This window comes from Giraffa tippelskirchi, chromosome 8 (assembly GCF_054371585.1).
Source record: "Giraffa tippelskirchi isolate mGirTip1 chromosome 8, T2T-mGirTip1v1.2.pri, whole genome shotgun sequence".
NCBI classification, from domain to species: Eukaryota; Metazoa; Chordata; class Mammalia; order Artiodactyla; family Giraffidae; genus Giraffa; species Giraffa tippelskirchi.
In genome coordinates, this window is record NC_137282.1 from 6,743,075 (window position 1) to 6,761,977 (window position 18,903).

The following is an 18,903-nucleotide window of genomic DNA, read 5'->3' on the forward strand; positions in this document are numbered from 1 at the left end:
CTAGTGGGTCATATTTTCATAAACCACAGTTTAAAGTACTTAGAAGTTTCTTCCAGGTAAAAGGAAAAAAATAATTTCAAAAAAATTTAGATGCAGAAATAAATTATTCATGAGTTTAGTAAGTTTGTATACAAATAGAAGTGGTATGAGGCTGATAAAGCCAAAAGTGATTTCTCTCCCTAATCAATTCTCACATCCTCCATGAGGTCTGCCTTTGTTTCTAAACTTACATATACAGCTGAGGCTTTCCCTACCCTGCACTCAGCCAATCCTGGGATGCCCAGGCACCTGTAAAACATCCCCGATGAAACCCGTTACAACTCAGTGCTCACGGTTATTGACTTAAGCTTTGGCAAGCTTCTGAAATCCTGCTCCCATCACTGAGCTGATGGTTACCAAAAATCAACTGTGTTTGTTTCCAAACTGATTTGGAAGCATATTAAAAAGCAGAGACATTACTTTGCTGACAAAGGTCCATTAATCAAAGCTATGGTTTTTCCAGTAGTCATGTATGGATATGAGAGTTAGACCATAAAGAAAGCTGAGCACCAAAGAATTGATGCTTTTGAACTGTGGTGTTGAAGAAGACTCTTGAGAGTCCCTTGGACTACAAGAAGGTCAAACCAGTCAATCGTAAAGGAAATCAGTCTTGAATATTCACAGGAAGGACTGAAGCTGAAGCTCCAATACTTTGGCCACCTGATGTGAAGAACTGATCCACTGGAAAAGACCTGATGCTGGAAAAGATTGAAGGCAGGAGGAGAAGGGGACAACAAAGGATGAAATAGTTGGATGGCATCACTGACTCAATGGACATGAGTTTGAGCAAGCTCTAGGAGTTGTTGATGGACAAGGAAGCCTGGTGTGCTGCAGTCCATGGGGTCGCAAAGAGTCAGACACAACTAAGCAACTGAAATGAATTGAACCAAATTGATTTATGCCAATATTGTGTAATCTAATTAAATAGTATGTAAAGCAATTATGTATGTGTATAACAACAAAGAGTTGTTTCCACAAAAGCTAAATTTCTAAATAGCTTTAGAAATAAGACATTCAATGACCATAAGAGAATTCTACCAAAAAATGGTTTATTTTTAAATTGCTCTTACTAAATAGAGGAATAGGGCTTCCCAGGTGGTACTAGTGGTAAAGAACCAGCCGGCCAGTGCAGGAGACATAAGAGACACGGGGTCGATCCCTGGGTTGGGAGGATCCCCTGGAGAAGGGCTGGCAACCCACTCCAGTATTCTTACCTGGAGAATCCCATGGACAGAGGAGCCTGGCAGGCTACAGTCCATAGTGTCACACAGAGTCAGACACGACTGGAGCAACTTAGCAAGCATGCATACCAAGAAATTATTACCATTATCCTTTTAATCCTCCTGTGAACTCTTTTGATATATAATGATATTATAAATTAAAACATTTTCTAACTAATCACAGATATATTTATTTTAGTACAGTTTCTAAAATATTGACCTTAACTATTCTGAAGCTATCAAGTTCTTTTAAATATATAAATATCTTTATATACAAATAAAATAAAATTAAAAAAAATAAGTATTTTTAAAGTAACTATATCTTTACTTAAGCTGCAGCTTTAGAATATTATGCTGTATTTTATTAGATTTTTTTTCCCCAAATAGAACTCATCAATACAGAAGACAGTCAACTGACATATAAGCCTCACAAGGAAGGTAGGAAGAAATGAGTCAAGAATGAAAAACAAATATGATGAAATCAAAAGAATGAATGAATCAGGTCCCTGAGACCGTTAATAACCACACCACGCAGACCGAGTCCACACCTTTAATCTACTTCTATCAAACGTGTCGTGTCTGCCAAAAGGGAAAGAGCTGTGTGAGGAAAGTCAGTTACACACTGCTCTTATTTTCTGTGCCTTAGGCTGTTATTTGCAAGAAACTGTCATAAAAGTCACACTTGGAGCACTAAATGCAGCCCATGACCGCTGTCAGCAAAGTGGGAAAAATTCCACCTGCCCAAAGCAGGAGATGCAGCAAGACCAGACAGCAAAGGAAACAATGATCAGGTCAGAAACCTGCCAACTCTGGAAATTCTACTCCGCCATGTGACCAGGGTCAGTATCAGAGCACCTCTTCTGTCCATACATTCCTGAAAGGTTCTTAGGCTTAGCAATTCAATCGCCTGTGGTGTTTAACTCATTCATTGAACAGACATTTATCCAGTGACTACCATGGGCCAAAGCACCATTCAAAGTGCCAGAATTTTCCTCTTGGCTGCCACACTGCATGATCTACAGGCAATCACAATATAGGGAACAAGAAAGACCAGTTTTATCATTTAACACCCGTGTGATTTTTAAGAACGAAGATTAATTCCACCTCACACCCAGGTAAGGACAATATAACCTACCATCCAGGTCACATTTATTGTCCACTTACTTCTTTTCCACAGGCACTAAGCTCTGCTCAAGCATTACTAAGGCCACAGTCTAACCACACCCTGCCTCTCACTTAGTGACCTAAGCATGGGAGTCTCCCCAGCCCCTGATAAATAGAGCCAGCCCAATCTCACAGTCATCAAATCCTTTAGGAGACCCTGACCACCCATGCAAAATAAGCAAAGTGTAAGTAATGATTATGTAACATTAGATCTAGGGCTTCCCAGGTGGCTCAGTGGTAAAGAATCCACCTGCCAAGCAGGAGACGCAGGTTGGACCCCTGAGTCAGGAAGATCCCCTGGAGAAGGGAATGGCAACCCACTCCACTATTCTTACCTGGAGAATCCCATGGACAGAGGAGCATAGCCGACAACAATCCATGGGGTCACAAAAGAGTTGGACATGACTTAGTGACTAAACAACAACAAAATTTGATCCATTTTTCTTTCCATGACTTTTTCTCCCCCTGGGTTTTATGGAGATCTGTGTGGCTATGGGAGGCCACTAGGGACTCAGCAGTGGTAAGGAAACAGGAACACATCTTCAAGGGGAGGAAAAGGGGAGGGTGGGGGCAACCCTATGACTTGAAAGTGTCTGTGAAGCTAGTTTAAATTTTGATAGTGGAACCATCTCTACTCTGAGAGAGGAAGGGAAGAGAGTGTGGGTTGCGCTGGATCAAGATCAGTAATTCCGCAAGCAAAGCAGTCAGACAGGCTGGATCAGCTCTTCCAGAATCACCCTCAGTGAGGGATGTTTGCCGCTGGGGACCACACCCGCTGAAGAGTCTAATTAAGCTCTAGGGGCAACCACTAAAAGGTCCTGATTATCATCAGCTTAAATCAGAGTTTCTCAAGTGTCCCAATCTTAATCACCTGGGGTGATTATGAAAAGTGACGCCTCAGAACTATGGAACCAGACCTGCAGGCAGCCCTAGCAATCTAAAACTGGGTGACTCTGTGACAGACGAGTTTGGGAACCACTATTCAGGCCATAAAATGACAGGACATAAAGAGACCAAGAGGCGTCTTCTAGGCAGGGTGTCCCTTCCCTTTCAAGCGATTTGCTAATCCAAGAGGAAAGCACCATTTTCTGTACATAAAAAACTCCAAAGAAACGACTTCCAAAATTTCCTTTCTATACACATAAAGGTCTCAAATCCTGAGCTTTACTTTCCCCTTAAGTAGCTTAGACAAAAGTTAAATCCATCCCTTTTTCCAACCAGAAACCCCAGAAGAATGATATTCGTTACACAAATCACTTTATAAATTATTGTGTTGACTGACTGAAGCAAATATGTGAGGACCTAGAAGTGTGTTAGGCCTACCCAAGCTCAAGATAAAGAACTCACTTACTCCAAAGGACAGGAACAAGAAAATGAAAAGACAGCCCACAGAATGGGGGAAGATATTTGCAAAGCATATACCTGACAAGAGCCTTGCATCCAGAATATATGAAGAACTTTTTAAAAGGGCAAAGGATCAGAATAGACATTTTTCAAAGAAAGATACACAAATGGCCAAAAAGCATATGAAAAGATGCTCAACAACATTAGGGGAATAAAACATGAAGAAACGCCACTTAAAACCCACTAAGGTGGCTAAAATCAGAGACGGAAAATAATACGTGTGGAGAAAGGGGGATTCTGGGAGTCTGCTGATAGAAATGTAAAGTGGTGCAGCCCCCGGGAAAAACAGTTCGGTGACTCCTCCAAGGGTCAAACGGAGTCACAATACGACCCGGCAATTTCACTCCCAGCTACATACCCCAGAGAAATGGAAGCATACATCCCCACAAAAACTCGTATGTGAACCTTCACAGCAACATTATTCCTAAAAGCCAAAGGAGGGGAGGGACCACTATCTGATAAATAAATAAAACATGTTCTGGCTATTCATCTGAATATCACTCAGCAAGAAAAAGGAAAGAAGTACTGATACATGCTACAGCATGGCTGAGCACCGAAAACATTTTGCTAAATGAAAGAAGCCAGTCACAAACAGCCACATATTGTATGGTTCCATGTGTATGATACATGCGCAAGAGGCAAATCCATACAGACAGAAAACAGGACAGTGATTCCTGGGTCAGGGGATGGGGGCACCAGTGAGATTACGGGGCAACAGCTAACGGATCCCAAGTTTGTTTGGGGTGATTACTGTACTCTAAAGTTGACTAAGAGGATGGATGCACAACTCTGTGACGGTACTGAAAATCAATGAACATATACTTTAGATGGATGAGTTGTGTGGCATGTGAATTTTATCTCAATACGAGTGTTTTGAAAAGAGAATCCCATTTAACCTCCATGAGCCTCAAATGCATCCTCTGAAAATGGGGATACTACCTAGCTTACAATATTGTAAAGAATATATAAGAAGATGTAAATTCACATACACAGACACACACCCCACTTCACACAGTGTCTGGCACAATGTAAGTATGTTATTCTTTCTCCTCCTCCTATCCCCACATTTTTGCAATGTTATGCCTTGATATCACTGTGCTTTCACCACAAGTTAGAAAACTCAAAATAATCATGTATTCCAACAGAAGCCTAACCTTGAGAATCCTCTCATGATTTCACACCAGCTGTTATACTCAAGGCTACCTCCCACATGCCTGACCCTGGAGAAACCCCAGCGTCTATAAATGTGGCTATCTACCTCCCAGGCTGAAAAGTATCTGGGGATAAAAAAGTAAGATTTTTTTTTCTCTAGTCTATGGTCTGAAACACCTCTACTAACAATGCAGTTTTAAAACTAGGCACACTCCTTGCCATGCTATACAAGAATCTCTCCTACTCAGCTTTATCTACTTTGAAAATCTATTGGACCTCCAAGATAGCTTTGGGGTCCCAGGAAAGACCTTAGCCACTTGGATATTCAGCACTACCCACTGGGACACGCACTGTGATGCTATGCAGGTTCAAAGCGGGCTGGGAGCTATGCAACTACCCACAGCTTGCGACAAAGAGGCCAGTGGCAGTGCTCTCAGTATCCGTTACCTTCTCAAACAACTCACAACCAGCTCTTGAGTGTATATAACCGTGAATTTCAGCCAGGCCCTTATTTTTCTCTTTTATCGAGAACTTTTCCTCCATCTTGCTGAGGACTGTCAACTGCACGTTACCTGTTACACAATTTGTTCTTTTTTTTTTTTAAGAATAGTTCCTACTGTTGAATACGTTTTTCTTCTCACTTCCAGTGTTCTGTCTTCACTTTCATTTCCATTAAAATCCCATGCCTCCGTATACTCTCCCTGCTTTGGTACCCATCAGACTCGATGGGGTAAACATGTACAGAAGTAAAAGCTTAGCAAAGCCCAGTAAGTAAACATACCATAAGCAACCAGATGGTCAAGTGGGAGATGCCTGCCCAGGACAACCACGGCCACCGAGTAAAGCATGTCTGCTCCAGAGCTGTGCTGTCCCAGTACATTAGCCATGAGTCACAGGAGGCTACTTAAGTTCACGGAAATTAAATCAAATTTAAAATTCATTTCCTAAATGTCACTAGCCAAATTTCAAATGCTCTCAATGGCGACATGCAGCTACTGACTGCCATATGAGACAGTACGGATATAAACGAATATTTCCATCACAGCAGAAAGCCCTGTTGAACAATACTGATTTGGAGGCAACTCACTGATTCTAAGAGAGGATTCTATGAAAGAGTTCTTAAATACAGTAGTTTCAATATTTACAAGGTATGACACTCAGAAATATGGCCCTGGTAACCTCTAAATGTTCTTGGCAGGTTTTCTTAGTGGTCAGTAGACAAGGCTTTTTGGAGCCCAACAAAGAGCTTGGCACATGGTAAGTATCAATACTTAATATCTGCTGCATGAATGAATGAATGAATAGCATATTAATATCCATACTTCAGTTTCTGCCATAATATACTTACAGATGCTCGTGGAAAACAATGGAAATTTTTTTTTCTCCATGGAAGATTTTTATGGGGAGAAATAAGCATCAGGAGATGGGGTAGCTGCTCATGGACCCTTTGGAGCCAATAGACATGAAGCTGAGGGACGCCCCTGGTGGTCCAGTGGTTAAGACTTCGCCTTCCGATGCAAGGGTGTGGATTCAATCCCTGGTCAGGGGGCTAAGATTCCACATGCCTTGTGGCCAAAAAACCCAAAACATTAAAAAAGAAGAAGCAGCAGCAAAGAAATGAAGCTGAAAAGCATAAACATCTGTCCAAAGGGAACTTTGATATTCAAGTGAAAAGTTTCAGACCCAAGTACACATCTTGCTTCTTCAAACACTCACTACTTGTGGCTTTTAGAGGCACGAAGGTCTGGTCAGAGACCACGCTCTGGAACAAGCTGCTGCCATTTCTCAGTATTTTCCCACTATAATTTTGCTAGAAAATAATATAATCACAAAGGCAGCAATCATCCAATTACATTGTCTGTGCCACTGACGGTTACGCCCAGATTTCCCCTCCCGTCAGAGTCCTGTGACTCCATCCATGTTACTGTGCTTATCAAATAACTTCTTGGAAAGTAAGAGCTGTTGAAAAACGAAATTCAAAACAGCCTGTAAGTTATCATATGCAGAGAAAAGCGGTTCTACTGGTCCTTAACTAATAATCACAGGAAGGCCAAACAAAAGAAACTACAGCTCCGTCTATTTAAACGTTTCCACTTTCATTGTCCACAGAGTGAAGAGCCACAGGAAGAACCAACCTGCTTGATTTCTATAATTCGCTTTTTCTCAGCAAAGGTCTGGGAGCGAAGGCAAGAGAAACGGGGAGCAGCTGCCACGTGATCTTCTTATGACTGCCCTCGGCTCAACCCCCACCCCCTCCTACTGTTTCAGACCCCTTTCTCAACAACCTAAATCCCAGCTCACTAGAAGAAAAGACAAAGGAAAGCAGACTGATACTCACACGTATAGAAAAGTCTAGGTCACTTCTATCATATGATGTAACTGTAAGTTAAAATGGGTGAGCTTTACATTTAATTTTAAACGGTGAATCTGCTTTATTTGAATTCCAATCAAGTACTTATAACCATATGGAATTCCTTACATAATCCCTTTAGAATCCTTTTAGACACTGTGTTTTTGAAGGAAAAATACACAATTTCCATCTCTTGAGTCAAACAACAATCCCGCTCCCACTATTTAAGCCAATAGACATATAAAATAATGGTTGCTGACAAACTAGTCATCCAATTTCAGATTCCAAGACCCAGAGAATCTAAATATGAGAGCCAAAATCCTGCAACACACAATGCTAACTCTGAGGACATAGGGGCAGAGTGGTGGTTAACAACACTCGACTGCCAAGTTTAAATCTCAGCTCTGCCGCTTACTTAGCTGTGTTACTTAACTTCTCCAGACTTCAGACTGGAGGTAATGACAGTACCGACCACATGGGGCTGTCATGGGGACTAGAGGTAAACTGTGTTAAAACAAGCACCTAGATCTCAGTAAACATTAGCTGTTTTGTAACAATGTATCATGCTTGAAAATATCACATAAAATAAGCACTTTCCCAAAAGTCAGGCCATCATTTGAAACTTAAAGGAAAATGCTGCTTCTCAGACAACCCACATGAGACTACTATGTAAGAAAAGAGCCTCCGGCTCAGGTCAAAGTGTTCATTTTCCCACTTACCCTAACCTCAAAGCTAAACTTCCCATAATGTCCATCAACATGTACAAACTATTCTGACTCATCTACTGGTCTGTGACCAGAGAAAAGTGAGTTTCAAACTATTAATAATAGATGGCTGTTCCCAGTTAAACGAGCCAGGAGAAATGAGTGGTCAGCCATGGCCAGGGCCTGGTGCTCCCACGGAGGCAGGGGAGAGAGGCTGGCGACTCCCTTCCTTACGTCACAGGTGTCCCCAAGAGAGAAAGCGCCCTGCCACCTCTGTGTCCTGGACTGTCAACAAAATCCTGTCCACTGGCACCAACAGGGCCCCAGTTAGTTGACCTTCTGGGCACAGCAGAAAACAAGGACTGCGGGGACACGCACTGTTTTATACAAATAAGACAGCAGAAGCAAAGATTCATTATTGGCGTTGGGAGTTAACGCCTTATTTTCGAATGAGGCTTGGAAATCCAGTAAATGAGCTTAAGAATAGCTTCACTACATGCTGGAAGTACCTTTCTCTCTCCTCTTCCCACCACCCCACTCTGCAAAGTGTGACAGCAGTTCACATTATCACTGCAACCACTACATTCAACATTATTTAAACCGGAGTGTGTGATAAACGTCTTTGGAAGATGGACATATAACTCAGAAACACGGAAAGGTACAAAGGGACACACACTCAAAAAGAAATAATGCTACTGCTAAAATCCTTTCCATCAAATCTCTGAAACTGCACAGAACACCACGAAACACACAAGCCGTCCAGGCAGGGACACTAGGAATGAATGCTTTGGGCCGTTTCACTGGATCATGCACCACCCGACACTAAGGGTCAGCCGATTTAACTGTGAAAGAACTCCAGAAGAGCTGAGTGGCAGTACTCAACGTGGAAACGCCTCCACTTTTGGCAAAGGGAAGCCAAGGACCTCTCTGCCTGATCGCAGCTGCACGCTGTGTGTATGCTAAGTTGCATCAGTTGTGTCCGACTCTTGGCGATGCTACAGACTGTAGCCCGCCAGACTCCTCTGTCCATGGGATTCCCAAGGCAAGAATACTGGAGCGGGTTTCCACGACTGCACGGGGGGAGTCCTAAATGCTGAGAACCACAGAAGCAGCAGTGACGGGAGGTGAGACTGGACCCAAAGGTCTATGAGCCTGAATCACATGTTCAGGTGAGGGGGATTTGGTCACCTCCTGATCACTAGATTATTTCTCAGACTGTCTAAACTTCAGTCATGTCTGAATTCATTTCTAAAAGTCGAGAAGGATCACCATCCATTACTCACCTCCTAACCCAACCGAAATCCAAAGAAATAATCTTTTCAGAATTGCCAAAAGACAACATCACCTCAGATAAACCTCAAACACACCAGTCTGGAGGCCAAAGTACATACATATTTTAACATTCACACGGATTTTGCCTCGGCACTTCTTAACCAAGACTGGGATTAATCCATTACCACACTGGAGTCAGTTTATGAATGATGTCAGATGACTCCAGAATTTCCAAAGGGGTTGGGGGGGGGGGTGGGCAGGAAATCAACTCTAAAAGGAGTAATGCCTTAGACACGTTTTTTTAAATATAATGCCAGGCTAAATCCCACTCATATTTTCCACCATGGTCAGCAAACAGATAAATACCAAGGTTTTAGAAAGTGAATAGAGCCATTGATGGAAAGTTTCTCTGAATTTTTCTTTTTCAATGAGGTAATTTACTGTCTTATATTATTTTTATTTCCAAATTCCCAAGGTATCTCACTTTTATAAGGGCTGGTATTTAATGAAAAGCAAAATTTAACCTCTTAATACAACATAGATAGCAAAGCATGTATTATTCTTTGGTCATTAACGAAATGAACAGTGTCAACCAAACCTTTTATAAAGCCAGCACTCACTCAGATTCGCAAATAGAGCTTCTTACACTTGCATTTTTAAAAACAACATTCAACTGTGGAATTTTGCCTTAAAATATCTCCCTCATTCAATGACTAGGATGAGTGTTGATTCGTTCACAGAACTGAGAGATGTTCGGAGGTGGAGCTGAGAGTACATCACTGAATAAGGAATGCATGTACATGTTTAGGCATGAAACCATAAAATGCTGGGGCTGGAAGGCTCTGAGAAAGCATCTATCTACCCAATCCTCTTATCCTACACAGGAGGCAATTTCAGCTCCAGAGGTTAAACGATTTGCCCTAGACAGAGGCTGAAACTCACCATGTCAGTGACAAAATCTACAAGCCAGGTGTCTAAGTAGTTTTCACCACACCCAGTCTGCTCCATTCAGTACTAAGTGTATATTAATGAAGTATCTGACAAACAATCTCATATAGATTTGTGATATGATTCATGAGTGGATATAGAAAAATATAAAGGACAGAGCTTCTAAAAATTGTCTGGGGAGGCGTTCATTTGTTTTGCTTTACTCTGTTGTTTCTGTTGAGCATGCTGCGCTAAGTGGTGAGGACAAAATCAACGACTTTTTAAAAGAATATCCCTTGATCTGTGAATACTCTAAGGAAGGATAGTCAAGTATTTCTTGGAAGAAGCCGGAGAGCGCATTTGCTCTCCTCCGGCGAGGAGCATCCTTTCGCCTCTACTCCACCCTCCCCTTCAAGGTCCACCCAGAGCTGCCAGCAGAGGCCGTCCAGGCCCTCGGCTCCCAGAACCAAGCCTTCCTCCAGCTTCCTCCTTCACATCTCCGCCCAAGCCTCCCGTCCTAGAAAGCAAGCTCCCTGACAGCAGAGAGCCAGTCGCGCTCACCCGGCTACAGGGCTCTGCAAAATCCGTTGCAGATATCCAGGTACAGCTCTTGAATGGAAGCGTGTGCTGCCAGCATCCGTCCCACGGAGGGGCATTTTTCAGACCTCCTCTCCCCTACACCAGTGCCTGGACCCACTCAGGAGTGAGTCCGGTGTAGAAACCCCCGTGTCCGTGGAAGGCGGACCGACAGAACACACATTTACCCCCCCAGGGCCCCCGACAGCACTCTAAACCCACGTCCTCCGAGCGGCGCCTGGTTTTTTCACGTCTCGCAGCATCATCTACCGGAGCTCCCGGCACGAACCCGCGGGCAAAGTTAAAGGCGAGGAAAACCGGAGGGCCGCAACGCCTTCCGAGGCTCGGAACCCGCCCCCGTCCCGCGCCGATCGCGGCTGGGCTCCCCGCAACCGAGGCGAGCCAGAGCGCCCCGCGCTCCGCCGACCGGCTCCTCCCGCTTCCCGCGCCGCCCCGGCCTCGAGGCTGGAGAGCGGGGCTCGGCGTGAAGCCCCCGAGCCGCCACCCCACACGGCGAGCCTTCCGGCCCCTCACAAAGAGGGGCAGAAAGGAAGCCGTTCCCGGGACCCGTGACCCAGCCGCCACGAAGCATCGCCCGACCGACGGCCGCCCGCCGCCCGCCCGCCGGCTCGAGCCTCACCGCGGCGTCTCTTCCTTCCATCTCCCATGGCCCGCCGAGCCGCCGGAGCCGCGGGCGCCACGGCGAGAGGGCGGGCGGCCGGCGCGCTCTTTGTCGCGCTCCCGGGACGCCGGGGGACAGCGGGCGAGGAGCGCGCTCCCTGGCGGAGGCTGCGGCCTGTCAGCGGCCCGGGGACGGCGGGGGAGGGGCGGGGCCCTGGGGAGAAGAGGGAGGGGCGAGCGGGAGAGGGGGCGGGGGCCCTCGGGGGAGGGGGAGGGGGAGGGGGGAGGGTGGAAGGGGGCGGGGCCCGGGGAAGGGGGAGGGCCGGGGAGGGGGAGGGAGAGAGCCGGGGAGGGGGAGGGGTCCTCGGGGGCAGGGGAGGGGGCGGGGCCCTGGGGGGAGGAGGGGGAGGGGATGAGAGGGGAGGGGGCGGGGCCCGGGGAAGGAGGAGGGCCAGGGAGGGGGAGGGGGCGGGGGAGGGGAGGGAGAGAGCCGGGGAGGGGGAGGGGTCCTCGGGGGCAGGGGAGGGGGCGGGGCCCTGGGGGAGGAGAGGGAGGGGATGAAAGGGAAGGGAGCGGGGCCCCGGGGAGGAGAGGGAGGGGCGATAGTGGGGAGGGGGTGAGCGGGAAGGGGTGGGGCCGACGGTGGGAGGGGCGTGGGAGGTGGGGGCGGGCCCCACAAGGACGCGGGAAGGGGAGGGGCAGGCCGGGGGCGGGGAAGTGGGCGTGCCCCGGGGAGGGGCAGGCCCGGGGGGCGGCGGGAAGGGGTACGGGTGCGGGGAGGCGGGCGGTGTCCGGAGAGACGGGGAGACAAGTGGGGAAGGGGGAGAAGAGCGGGGTCGGGAGGAGAGGGGGCCCCGCGCGGCGCTCGCGGTCGCCGGCCTCCAGCGGAAGCCTGCCTGTTGCTTCGCCGTCTCCCTGAGGAAAGCGAGCGGCGCTTCCGACGGAGTTTCTTGTCAGGAGGCGCCGTGAGGGGAGCCGCGAAGGGGGCGGCGGCTCGCGCGGTCCGGGCGGTAGCACCCGACGCGCCCCCGCGCCCCCTCGGGTCGGAGCCGCCGGGCGGGGGACCTCGGGGGTCAGTGTAGGGGGGTGCTTGCCGGCGACCCGCCGACCCTTTCCGAGTCAGTCCCTTGAGGCGGATCCCGCGCTCGGGCCACGGAGGTCGGTCTCGGGCCGAGCTCTGTACGAGTCTTAGGGCTTTAAAGTCTGGCTTCTGAGGTGGTAGAAGATGCGCAAAGAAAGGGGAATGACTAAAGTGGCCAAGCTGTGAGTCGGACGTGGAGGATCAGGTTCTTTGGTGGCCCGAGGAGCCCGCCCACCAGGTCAGGGTGCAGGGGGCCCCTGCGTCCTCTACTTTGCCTCGCCCCTTCCACAGCCACCAGTCAGCCAGTGGCACCCACCAGCGGAACCAGAATGAGGGGGTGCGTGCATTTACAGAGTCCATTCCAGCGTCTGAAAATGATTTAGTCCATGTTCCCCTGCTAGGGCAGAAGTTTGGTCAGATGTGTAGGTTCCGCCTGCAATGTGGGAGACCTGGGTTCGATCCCTGGGTTGGGAAGATCCCCTGGAGAAGGGAACGGCTATCGACTCCAGTATTCTGGCCTGGAGAATTCCATGGACTGTATAGTCCATGGGGTCGCAAAGAGCTGGACACGACTGAGCGACTTTCACTTCGCTTTCACTTACTTGGACGTATTTCTCTCTTATGGATCCTCCCCTCTTACAGAATGACACAAGACATTACCTGTGTGCCTATTCTCAATAAACTCCCACCTTCCTTGAACCTTGAGGTCTGATGATTTTGTTGGCAAAGAATCAGGTGTAAAGCCAAGTAAGAAATGCAGTTGCTACCTGGGCATGAGTGCTGACCTGGTGGCCTTTACCTGGAAAATCAACCAACACTCATAAATGGAAGACAGTCAGGATTTCGAGCTGAATGTAAAACCATGCCAACTATACACAGACATGACTTGATAGAAAAGGCAGAGTAGACATAGATTTGCAGGAATTTGAGTTAAGGGAACTGGGGATAGACACACGTAATCAGAGACTGTTTCCTCAATTATAGAAAGAGGGTGATAATAACATGAAGAATTGTTATTAGCATGACAAGTTATGTAAAGTTCCTGGTTCATGGTAAATGTTAAATAAAGAGGCATTTCAGGGCATCCCTGGTGGCTCAGTGGTAAAGAATCCACCTGCTAATGCAGGAGATGTGGGTTTGACTGATCCAGGAAGAGCCCACGTGCGCGGAACAACTAAGCCCATGGGCCTCAGCTATTGAGTCTGTGCTCTAAAGCTGGGGAGCCACAACTTCTGAGCCCACGCTCTGCAGCTACTGAAGCCCGTGCGCCCTGGAGACTGTGCTCTGCAATGGCAGAAGCCACCATGTTGAGAAACCCGCACACCACAACTAGAGAATAGCATCCCCCTCCCACACAACTAGAGAAAAGTCCATGCAGCAATGAAGATCCAGCATAGCCAAAAATAAATTAATCATTAAATTATTTTTAAAAGCAGCATTTCCAAAGTTAAGCAACAGAAACATTGTCATCGCAAAGGAAACTTTTTCTCCCTGAATCCAACATGCTTTAAGATCTTACTTACAAAGTTGATCACATCTATTAATCATTCGTTTCTCCCACCTTAAGTGATCAAAGACATAACGGCTGGAGATTCTGACCAGCAGAAATTAGCCAGTGTTGCCACTTCTGAGTTGATAAAAGTCCAAAGCAAATCAAATAAAGGCTGACATCTCATTTTTGCCAGACTGTATTTTGTGTGTAAATGTTTTGTTAGGCTTCTTGGAAGATTGGGAATAAAGTATGAATTCCCATTTCCACTACTCTAGCCCCGAGAGATCCCAGGCACCCAGCTCAAAGTTTCACAATTGTGCTCAAGTTCATTATTAGAATACACAAACATCCACCTTGTAAAAGTAGAAGGAGGGACCCGGCCAGGGAGCAGCAGGAAAGAGGCGTGAGCTGCCCTGTCATTACCCTATGTTGTATTCCTCCACCAACTCTGCCCATGAGCCCCGCGGTGTATTGTGCAAAGAGAAAAGATAACAGGCCAGGCATGAGGTACTGGAGGCCAGAAGAAGAAATGAAAAGGAAATTGAAATTCTCTCATGCATGATTCATACATACAGTTAATCCCCACTATTTCTGAAGGCCAGTATGAAGTATCAGATCGTAGAATATTTTTTCTTTCTTTTTTCTTTGTACAAAAGTGAAGAGTTATTTAGAATGGAAAAAAAAAACTTCAATACAAAGTTCTAAAACTTGACAAGTTACACACACCACCAAATCCAGAAAAGTCACATATTTTTATTAACTAACTTCCTAAAATACCTTTGCAGTACTTTTTCCCCATGTGTTTTGGCTGCATACTCTTGATCATTTCTTTGGAATGACTTTTTTTTTTAGCTGTTTTATTGAGATATAGCTCACACACCTCACCACCTAAGCCGTACAATTCAATGTGTTTTAGTAGATTCACAGAGTTGTGCAGTTTTATAAAAATGTTATCACCCCAAAAAGAATGCTATATGCTCAGTAGTCACTGCTCTTTTCTTTTAATTCCCTCAGCCCCACACAACCACTAAGCCTCTTTCTATCTGTATGGACTTGCATCTTCTGGACTTTTCATGTAAATGGAATAATGTACTACGTGGTCTTTTCATGAGTGATGTCTTTCACTTAGCCTAACGTTTTCAGTGCTCATCCACGATCAGCATATATCAGAACTTCACTCCTTTTGTTGCCAAATAATATTTCACCGTAAGGCTAGGCCACATTTTATTTACCCATTCATCAGCTGATGAGCATTTGTGTTGTTCTGCTTTTTGGCTTTCATGAACACGGCTGCTATAAACACTCCTGTGCAAGTTTTTGTATGGATGTTATATTCTCATTTCTCTTGGGTAGAATTCATAGGTCATATGTAACTCTGTTTAACTTTAGTGCTAAACTGTGCATCACAGTGGCTGCACCATCTCGTATTCCCATGGATGAGGGTTCCAAGTTCTCCGCATCCTAAGCCAACACTGATTATTGTCTGTATTTTGATTATAGCCATTCTAGTGGGTGTGGAGTAGTAGAATAATCCTGTAACAACATTTTCAATGGGTAAAATAAGAAGTATTTTCTCCAGCATAGTTGATCAAATATTGTTGGGTTTTTTTCTTTTACATTTTAAAAGTTCCTGTCTCACATTCATTACTGAAAATAACATGCACAATTTGTGCGTGTGTTGTCAAATTTAAGAAAACATCTCACATTTATTTCATATATGATCTGTAGGATTTGGGGACATTTCAAGTTTTTTAGGCGATGATTAACATTAAGTGCTCTTAAATCCATTTTTATTAATATTATTGTGTTATTTCATTTCATAGACGTCAGTTATTTCATGTCAAAAGAAAATTTTTCATTGTGATCTATGGTTCACTCCTCTTTATTACTTGAATTCTCAAACAATCAAAGAGTCTTAGAACATGCATGTTTTTGTTTTTATTTGAAATATAGAAACAACTCTAACCTCTACAGTATTTTCAACTAAAAGACATCTTATACGTTGATATATCAATTGTATACATATAATGGATATGTTAGATTGAAGAACATTACCTTGTTTACTGTCAAATTCCTAGTTTCTAGCACTATGTGTGGTCCATAGTAAAGGCTCAGTGAATAACCATTGAGTTAAAATTTGCCATTATCCAAGGTAGAATATCCAGTTATTTATGCACTATTCAATTACACATACACAACAAATATTCATCTCAAATACACAACCTAAAATCATGTTGTCCTTGAATTTTAGTAGCCCAAGGTGAAAATAAGAGGGTATGTCTAGGACAAAATTCACCAAGCATTTGACTCTAATGAATACTGAGTGGACGCTGGATGGATAAGAGGATTGGCAGACAAGAAGCAAAGAACAAAAATGCAGTCTGTATGCTTTGGTGATTTCAGAGAGCAGAGAATCTGAGGACAGTCAAAGGGGAAGTGACATGGACCCCCTGTGGTGCACGCACAGACCTGTTAGCTCACAGGCTGGACCCAGTTCACCTTTTCCCCAGGATCCAAATAGGTCAGCTATATCTGAGAAGAAGAAGAAGAAACACAAATAACAAAGATTTCAGCTTATTTTTTATTATCTTTCTCACAGACAGCTATTCTTTCATTCATTCATATGACCAGTATTTCTGGAACATTTACTATGTACTTTAGTAGGTATAGTTCATGGACTTTAGCAGTAAATGAAACATTCCTGTCCGCACGGAGCTTACAGTCTCATGAGTTGGAGAAGACAGAAAATAAGCAAGATAAGTTAATATTTATAGGACGTTACATGGCGATAAGCATTTTAGGGAAAAATAAAACAAGGAAGAGCAACGACGGGTAAGGAGTGTGGGTGTGGGGAGTGGATGGTTGCAAAGGGTGTTTGGGGAAGGCTATACATGCTGAGAAAGGGAAGTCTCAGTGAGCACCAGAAGGAGCCGAGCATGCCAGCCTTGCAGATGGGGACAAACTGCCGGTGCAGAGACCACCACAATGATGTCAGTGTGCCAAGAGCTGTGTGGGTGACAGGTGGTGGCTGGGGGTGTGATGTGTGCGGGCTCACGGGTCACTGTGAGAATCCGGGCTTTTAACTGACTTTGGAATCTTTTGAGCAGAGGAGCAGTGCAATCTGATTTGTGTTTTACCAGGATTACCAAACCAAGACAGCATTTAAAAAGCAGAGACATCACTTAGCCGACAAAGGTCCATATAGTCAAAGCTATGGTTTTTCCAGTAGTCACGTTCAGATGTGCGAGTTGGACCATAAAGAAAGCCAAGCACCGAAGAATTGATGCTTTCTAACTGTAGTGTTGGAGAAGACTCTTGAGAGTCCATTGGACTGCAAGGAGATCAAACCAGTCCATCCTAAAGGAGATCAGTCCTGAGTGTTTACTGGAAGGACTCATGCCTGCCGAAGCTGAAGCTCCAATTCTTTTACCGCCTGATGCAAAGAGCCGACTCACTGGTAAATATCCTAATGCTGGGAAAGATTGAAGGCAGGAGGAGAAGGAGACAACAGAGGATGAGATGATTGGATGGCGTCACCGACTCAATGGACATGAATCTGAGCAAACTCTGGGAGATAGTGAAGGACAGGGAAGCCTGGCATGCTGCAGTCCGTGGGGTCGCAAAGGGTCGCAAAGGGTCGAAAAGGGTTGGAGTCGACTTAGTAACTGGACAACAACAAGTATTATCTTATATGGGGCGTTGGAAGCAGGGAAGGATTAGAAGGCTAATGCAACAAATCCAAGCAAATGAGGGTGGCAGAGGCCAGGGTGGAAGTAGAGGAGGTGATGAGAAATGTTCAGATTCTGTCATCTTTTGAAGGTTGGGCTGACGGAGGGTGGAAGAGAAAGAGAGTCAAGAATGACGACAAGGATTTGGGAGAGAATTGCTTAAAAGATGGATTTGGTGAAGTGAGCTGGGAAGACTATAGGGGGAGCAGGACTGGGCAGGGGAGGTCAGCCCTCAGCTTTGGACAGGGTGAGTTACAGGCACCTTTCAGACTGACATCCAGCAGCAGTGCTGCAGAAACAGCTGGAGATCAGAATTCAGGGAAGAGGTTGGTGCTGGAGCTATTTGGAAGTTAGAGTAGAAATGGTATCTACATCCATGAAATGGGAAGAGATTACCAAAGGAGTAAATGGTAGAGAAAAAAGAGGAGAGTCCAATGCAAAGCTAAGAAATTAGAGAGATGAGTAAGAACCAGCAGAGGAGGCTGACAAAGTAGGAGGAAAGCAAACAGGTGTTCTTCAGAGGAATATTTTCAGGCAATTTTTACATGAAACTTTTTCCTCTCTCAAGTTTTCAATTAGTAGTTTCTCTGCACCCTGCAATCATCACTTCTCTTTTTCATCACCATGCCCATTCCATCATTTTCAAGAAAAATGGAAGAGTGTTTATACCTATAGTTCTAGCAGTTTCTCTCCTTGTCTCAAGCTAATTTGTTATACCTGACCTAGTTAATTAATATTTGCTATTTTTGTATAAAAATAATTGTTCTAGAATTCACTAAAAAGATACTTGATCCATGCAGAGGTTTCCAGGCTGATAGAAATTAATTATTAGTTACTTTGTAATTAATTTGTTTATTTTTGTTACAAAAGAAAAGAACTGCCAACCACAGCTTCTAGGAATTATAACAAGGAAAAGCTAATGGAATCAATATTCACGTTAAAACCAGGTTGTTGAACAAGTTCCATCCCGGTGTGACCAGAACTGTCTGTCCTCCACAATTGTTTCATTCGGTGGGAGACACTCTTCTCTTCCATTAAATGAAAACTTGGCAGGCCCAGAAATAGTCCAGCTCACTTTAGACATGGGGTCGATTCAGTAATTAAACTGTCCAGTCCTGGAGTGCCCAGACTTGGCCTGGCACCAGATCTTCTTTGCTGCTCACCTGGAAGTGT

General features: G+C 45.3%; 1 protein-coding gene across 7 annotated transcripts in view; it reads right to left on the bottom strand.

The window, feature by feature from the left end:
• Positions 1 to 18,903, bottom strand: part of PSD3 (pleckstrin and Sec7 domain containing 3) — a 540,565-nt gene that overhangs the window by 456,451 nt on the left and 65,211 nt on the right. For 2 of the 7 annotated variants that reach the window (XM_081521125.1, XM_081521123.1), the window contains exon 1: positions 11,449 to 11,606. The exons of 2 other annotated variants lie outside the window; for them this stretch is intronic. In XM_081521125.1, the coding sequence (XP_081377251.1) occupies positions 11,449 to 11,476 (28 nt within the window). In that variant the 5' untranslated portion in view covers positions 11,477 to 11,606. Of the gene's footprint in view, positions 1 to 11,448; positions 11,717 to 18,903 lie in introns of those variants that run through there. 3 more of the 7 variants (XR_014062388.1, XM_081521121.1, XM_081521120.1) reach the window with 3 other exon arrangements.